Source organism: Megalops cyprinoides, chromosome 9, assembly GCF_013368585.1.
Source record: "Megalops cyprinoides isolate fMegCyp1 chromosome 9, fMegCyp1.pri, whole genome shotgun sequence".
NCBI classification, from domain to species: domain Eukaryota; kingdom Metazoa; phylum Chordata; class Actinopteri; order Elopiformes; family Megalopidae; genus Megalops; species Megalops cyprinoides.
In genome coordinates this window covers 25575775-25583387 of record NC_050591.1, presented here as the reverse complement: position 1 = coordinate 25583387, position 7613 = coordinate 25575775, and the positions used below count along the sequence as shown (strand labels likewise).

Here is a 7613-nt window from a genome sequence, read left to right as displayed (position 1 = left end):
ATTAGCAATAGACAGAATAACATTAGATGGTCAGTTAAACTGTATCAATATTGATCAAGTATTACATAACTTGATTACAGCAATGTTTGGAAATAATCCTTTTTGAATACCCAATATTCAAAATTCAAGACACACAAAAGGTAATGAAAATATTCTCCACTGCATAAAAAAGTGTTTCATCAAAAATACATTTTTGGTACAGACTATTCACTTTGTGACAATGCCTGTTCAATTAGTTACTCAAGGCCTCTTGGGTTTTCCTTCGGTGTTGTGCTTAAACTTGTGATAGACCACAGTGACTGTGGTGAAGAAGTTCCCCATGAACAGAACCAAGAAGGAGGATCCACACATAATCACCTGTGGCAGGTGAGGAAGGTCAGAGAGTTCAGGAGAACACTGAGCAATTAAACCTCACTTTACCAAGAAATCAGAGAAACTGTGTTTAGATTAGTTAGTTGCAACATTATTAAATGTTCAAAACTTGAAAAATCATGGTTTTTGTTGTGGTCTGTAATTACAGTGTTTTTACAATTTTTTCTTTCTCGCACCTGTGAACACTGTTGAAGAAGTACTGTACGTAAGACCTTACATGGTAGCAATTCAAGTTTAAATCTTATTATTCAAAAGATATCAGACCTCTTCAAAATTAGAACATGCATCTTGAATGAGAAATTCTGGAAGGAAATACAAACTGTTCAAGGCAGACCTTACTGGACACTCACCTGCCACTCTGTACATTCTGGGAGCTGGGACATTCTGTAGAGGCACAGTCCATTGTACAACTGCCAGAACTGCAACACACATGCAATACACACATACACAATACATACATGTGCACACAATTAGACACATGATACTAAGCACTACAATGTGTCTAGTAGATCAAATTTGAGCCTAATGGTGCATTTGGGACTTCAGAAGATCTGTTCATACAAATAAATAAAAAGCACAACTGTGCCCCATTATAATTGCATCAGTGATTAGAGTGAAATGGGACGAGGAACCCTGAGAAACACTAGTACTCACATGTCCAAAGAACAGGAAGGGCAATAGGAAGGTCAGGCCTCTCCACATCCAGGACTGAAACCCCTCTATGGGAAGAGACATACAGAGACACATCACTTCAATCCAAAACACGCTGCACTTTTTTCATATCATATAATATCACGTGTACAATACAGCTTTGGTCATTATCTCATCTCATCACCCTCTTACTCCAGCTGTAGAAGTTACGACTAGCAAGAGCTTACATCACTGCCATTCACATACCATAAAACATTAGACATTAAACAAGTCTTTTTAGATCATTCTGAGTGACCAGGGAACTATCAATGATTTTGAGACCATGACCGAAAAGAAATGAAGCAGAATTCCTGTTGAGTCTCTGCAGCAGCAATGGTTGAATGGCTATTGCTAATTAATAACCCTGAAAACACTGGGGATAAGAGCCACTACATTAAGAGTTTAAATTCCTGTTTGAAATAATAATGAAACAAACAAGAACACCTTGTATCCTCCATCCCATCCAGATCTATCACTCACCCACAGTCAGGTCCATGTTGTGTCTCTGTCCGAGAGCTCTGAGTCTATACAGACAGCCACTCTGATAGTAGTACTGGAGGAGGTGCACAAAGCCTACATTTCCAATGAGAACACAAATTAATCGATCAACAGCACTGTGTATGTGGTCACTGTCTCTATACTTCACATAGGCCAGACTATAATAGCAAGCGTGATAAAAAGACTGAACAGCTTTGTTCTGCAACAACAAATCGACAAGGTACAAGGTAAACAAATCAACCATTTTCAGCCTAATATATCTACATTTTTGTCAATATATTTTTATTACCAGAAATTATAATTGAGCAGGAGTACTCAATACCAGGTAACTGTTCAAATAGTTCTGTGAATGAACGAAAAATAGGCCTTCCATGTTAAAGCTCTGTAGATTGTGATTGCTGGCAATTGTACATTGTGATTCCAACAAACTTGCCTTTGATTCTAACAAAATGACACAAACATGACTGAATAAGAGGTATAGGCTAGCCAACATAGACTGTAGAAGTAATCATGAATACTGTATTATGTAAATCTACCTAAAATGACTGCCTAGCTAAAATAAACCATTTAAATCCCGAAATCCTTTATTTAAATAATAAAAGACTTACGCAGAAAATACTCACTTTGATACGAACAGTAGGCCAGGAATTGGTTCCTGAACATCTGGTACAGTTTGCCATTGGGCCTATGGGTAATGGCAGCTTGATGAGTTGCAGCTTTGCAGGCCCATGTATGAAATAACTTACAACAATGGAATTTGATCTGAACCATGGCAAAGCAGATCACAAAACAGACCTCAGATACAGACAGCCACGACTTTCACTATCTGTGGATTTATACGCCGTAGAAAACAAGGCACTAAGAAAATTTGCAACTCAGAAGACAAACACATCAGTGATACGATGATTAATATTGAAGGTAATTACAATGGATGACAGCGAACCAACCTTGCAGTCACCTTTGTTAGAATAGGGATTGTTTCAGGAAGGGATGTGAGAATGGCGTAGCATTTACCATGTTAGCATCACTCCTGACTGGAAGGCGGCAATGTAGTGATGGAACACCCACCAACCCTTGATCCTGACATGGCAGACAGGAGAGCAGTGTCAATAAGGCTAATGTAGATGGGCAGGTCTCTTGGGATGTTGCGAAGATAGGCAGGTCTCTCTTATAAGAAGTTCATTGGTATTGCAAACAGGCAGGATCACTGCTCTTGAGTGTTATTAAATAACATGGAGCTGAAAAGGTGACTTTTGCATAAGAGTTCAACAGAAATGTAATTTTTCATGTCTTTTTACTTCTTCAGCAAAACAAATCCTTGATAACATGAGTTGTCTAGTTTCTCTCCACTCTCCCTGAGCATCATGGGTGTCTCACTAAATATTTTGTTGTTGGAGAAGCTCTGTGAAAGTGGTACAGAGAAATCTGACCACATTCATATGTAAGACATGATCAAGGCAGAAATTTAACAGCCTTCTTCAGCTGTGCATGTGGTGATCTCTGATACAGACTGACCTTGAGCCATTGTTGATGAGAATGCTCTCGCGGATGGTCAAGGTGCCATAATACCACACCAGCAGAAAGTTAAATAGTGTGTCAACAGTTCTGTAAAAAGAGAACACACAAATAAAAACCCTCCTATGTCTAAGTGTTTTAAGACCACCAATCCCAGATTCACTAACTGATGCTCACATCTTACCTGTATCTTACCAGAAACTGGCATGTGAAAGAGAAGAGTAGGTGAATTACAGTGAGATACAGCTTGAATTTCTCATACTCATCTTTATAGGCAAATCTGAGAAGGGAAGGAAAACATTGTCATTGGTGGGCAAGCACTGATGGACATGAATTGATCCTTACATTTATTCACACATATAGGGTGATACACACAGCTTATGTTTTTGCATTCACTGTTCATAGCGCTGCTGAATTGATGATTAGTCAGAGTTCTCTTGAATGCAGCAATTCAGGTAAAGTACTTCATTCAGGTTTACTTCAAGGAAGTATTGTCCTCCCCAACAATTCAAGCTGATAATGTCCTATGTAGTTCCACAGACATCACTCCACACTGCTGCCAGTGAGGAGCAAATCTACAGTATGGGAATATCTGACTCCTAACAAGGTTTGGGGAGAAAGGAGTGGTACAGGTCCATCTAGTGGTGAATTTTTTCAGTGATTTCCTTAGAGCAGCTAATGTCCCCTTTTTGTTTTTTGAGGGTTACACTGGTTTGCTTACATTAAAACAGTCTATATGAATAAACCTCTCTTGTTAAAGTACAAAATATATGTACACTCATAAAAAATGCATAATCTCCATTATTTGTTAAATATTATAGTGTCATAAATTAATAATAGTATTACGGCCATTAGTTTCATTAAAAAATGATACTATTTGTGAACGAAACCAATGTAGGTTCAAAGCCATTGTGGCGATACGTACTTGGATTGCTTGCTGAGTAGGGTTACATCTACATTTCCCAAAACAAGACGGAGATACAGCCTGCACCAAAAGTAAGAGCATGAACATTAATTAATTACAATCACTACATTGATGACCACTTTCCAAGGAAGGTGTCATATCATGCATCATGCATATGAATGAAACGCATACTGATAAGAGGCACAGTGCAAAAAATTGTAAAGAATAGAGTAGGCTTTGATCTTCAATACAGTAAAAAGGTAAACCATATTTCACCCCTATCCACCTTTCCCCCACCCTTAATTCACAAAACATGCCATTAAATATCATCAAACCTTAAAATTAGCTGACAAGATTGTTATAGATTTTGATACATTTAAAAAGAGAAACTATTTTACCCATTCTTCTTTGGAAGGAAAGCCTCCATCTCAAAGAAAGCCTGTGACATTTCTTTGATAAATCCCTGGACTCCCTCAATGGTATTCAGATTATCTGAAGTCATCTCTTGTTTGTACCTGAGTAGGAGGGATTAAAGGTTATAAGTAAAAGTGAATGAAACCCAGACATAAAACAATGCTGGTTTATCAGAAACTACATCCCCTGCTTGCCCATTCCACAATTGTACATAACCATAATGTTGAACTGTCATGAATTGTTGGAATCATGCATCGTACTAAAACAACATGGTAGGGCGTTTGTGATGTTTGTGTTGAGGGGGAGAGTAATTGAGCATTTGCACTGCAGCTTAAATTCAATATGCCATGTTTGAACATGCATCTCAAAATGATTTCTACTGTCATTATCACCTCACCCTGCAAGGAGTTGGGGGATGCTGAAGCATGCAGGTTCCTGGAAATAAGCAGGGTAATAAGTAAAGTAAGACAGGGAAGCTGTGAATGATGTGTGAATACCCACCCTTTCAGAGCCAGGGACATGTCCTTCATTCTCTTTCTCTGACGTGAAATGGAGGCCGAGCAGACCTCCTGGAGCTTAGACACCTCCTCCAACTTCTGTCTGTACAGCCGGTGAGTTTCCTGGAAACCACATACAAAGGTCACTAGCTCACTGGAGCTAATAAGGATTTAGGTGGTACTGATGCAAGGCATTTGATAAGAGTTATCATATAAAGGAATAAACAACAAAGGCCTCAATACTCCAACCAATTGGAGTGAGGTTGCTCACTTAGCATATATGTTCTTATGTACTCTTATGCTCAGTGAGTACAGACTTCTTTTCCTGGACAAAACTAGCCATACTCAGGTGTACCAATAAGGAGCAAGACTTGTAACCAAAAGGTTACTGGTTCAGTCTCTGGATGGGCCAATGCTCTCATACCCTTGTGCAAGGCACTTGGTACTTGACCTGAGTTGCATCAGTAAATATACATCTGAACAAGTGGATTATATTTAAAAATTGTGAGGTATGCAAGCCGATCTAGGTAACAGTATCTGCTGAACAAATATAATATGAACACAGAAGAAACATGCAATTTATTTACATTCATGTTGTGCTTGTGACTTTAGTTTGTTCAGTATTCAGACTTCATTTAATTTTACAAACATCAAGATGCCTAAACATTACTAGACTGTGGAAGGAAAGTTAATTGGGCATTTGGATGATTAGACAATTGGTTAGCTGAGCTTGTAAAATCGCCCCAGAACTGAGTCATAAATGGGATAAAGACACAGGCCAGAATACTCCTAAGTCTCGAGTATATTACCTGTGCTAAAGATAAAATTAGCACTATCACACAGTTTGGAGGACTAGAATCAGCTGTGTGGATTTATAAAATGCATATGATGTTAAATTTCTTTGACCTACTGTATATATGCCAGTTGTAAAATTAAAGAAGCATAGAGAGACATGAAGATAAGTTATCTTTATTGCTTTAGGTATAGGACTCTGTTGCATATTCCCATTGCATCAATACCAGGGCAAATTATATAATATTTAACTTAGAAGTATCCCACTGAATATTTGATGACAAAAAATAACATCACCTTAAAACATGAACTATTATGTCACTGATTTAAAGTAATGTGTTCTTTTTCCTTTTGAAACTTGAACAATGTAAGCCTATTCTATTGTAATGTCTGAATGTTGGGAGAAAGGTTAAACCGTAATAAAACCTAGCCTTATTAAAATAGATTAAAGTTCAGTTATAAAACCATGTGTTGTTGATTAGACAGTTTGTCAATGATACAGAATTGTGCTCATAGTGAACATGGCAGGTTATTTATGTACGTCATTGCGAACTTAGTATTACTAAATCACATCACTCATTACTCTATGTTTCAACAACACCACACTATACCATCTATAGAAAATTCACAGAAAGTTTTTTTTCTGAAATGAATAAAATGTCCTCGTCAGCAAGGATGTGTGAAGTTTGTTCTGAAAAGCATGATATACTGTCAAAGATTTACTGCTCAAAAAGTATATATTCCAGTAAGAAAAGTGTATTGGCCTTGATGTTAAGAAGTTTCCTTAATTTCACATTCAACACAACTTAAGTTAATTTGTGCTTGCAGGTTTGTAATTCATATTCTACACTGTAATGTTTAATACACTGTACGTTGTCTGTATAAAGGTGAATGGCGTGTAAAGTAATGATAGATATGTTATTCAAAACTATCATGTGTGTAGGATGAACTGTAAATTGTCTTGATTCATAATTAAACTAGCTAGTAATAATCAACAATCTGAAAAGCAAAGGAACAGAAATAACTAAGCTAGTACAATACAGCATTGCATTAAACTTTTATATACACATTGAGAACAAAACAGGTGATTCATAATTCCAATCTCAATTCCATGGAAGCCTTACCTGGATGTTTTGGTGTTCTTTTTCCAGACTTTCCCACTCTTGTAGGCATTCTGCAAAATTTGGACTTTCAACCATTTTTGGTGATGTTACTGCTATTCCTCAGTCTTATCCTGCAGTGACTGGAGTGTGCACACTGGAGAAAGGTTTCTTTTTAAAGACAGTTGTAAAATGCAACCACAAACTCTGCACCTTTCCTAACCCCCCCCCCCCCCTCCCTTCACCTTGTCCTTTAAGACAGTCTCTCCTTTGATCCAAGTTTGGAGCTGGTGCATTCCAAACTTCGAAAGACAAATTCTGAAGTGCTCAATAAGATTATCACAATGAATTGCTACACACCCAACAAATGACCTATGACTGTCTGTGGGCTTCCCGTCAGGGGTAAGGAAACTTTAATTGTTGTTATGAATATGTTCATTATTGCTGCAATATCACTTGATATCACTTGATCACTTGATGATAGGATAATCATCACACCGGAGCAAGTACGTGTGTTTATATCTTCTTTTAATACCCACCACAGCCTACTTCAGACAGAGAATAAACAGTATGTTAAATTTGTGTTGAGGCTGCGTTAGTTGCATGCTGGAAGCAAAATGGTAGACATTAGTGCATTAATCAGTCCATTAACACAGTGCAGCTTGCACTACAAAGATCCTAATGAATGGTACACAGAGAGAATGGTTTGGAGAAATGCTTTTTCGTCTTTTGTCTGGACACTGAACTAAGTTGGCCTTAAAAGAATTCTTGCCCAAACAGATTTCATGATTTCATACAATTCTTATGGTCAAGATCTAAACTTCAGTAATA

At 37.6% G+C, this 7613-nt stretch overlaps 1 protein-coding gene across 1 annotated transcript; it reads right to left on the bottom strand.

The window, feature by feature from the left end:
• Positions 1-240: 240 nt before the first annotated feature.
• Positions 241-6881, bottom strand: LOC118783231 (ion channel TACAN-like). The gene is made up of 12 exons (XM_036536992.1): positions 6807-6881; positions 4895-5013; positions 4378-4494; positions 4001-4060; positions 3260-3355; positions 3076-3165; positions 2575-2640; positions 2184-2245; positions 1543-1635; positions 1027-1091; positions 723-791; positions 241-357 (listed from the first exon to the last, which is right to left on the bottom strand). Exons 1-12 carry the CDS (start codon positions 6879-6881, stop codon positions 241-243), a joined length of 1029 nt encoding a protein of 342 aa, XP_036392885.1.
• Between the last annotated feature and the right edge of the window lie 732 nt (positions 6882-7613).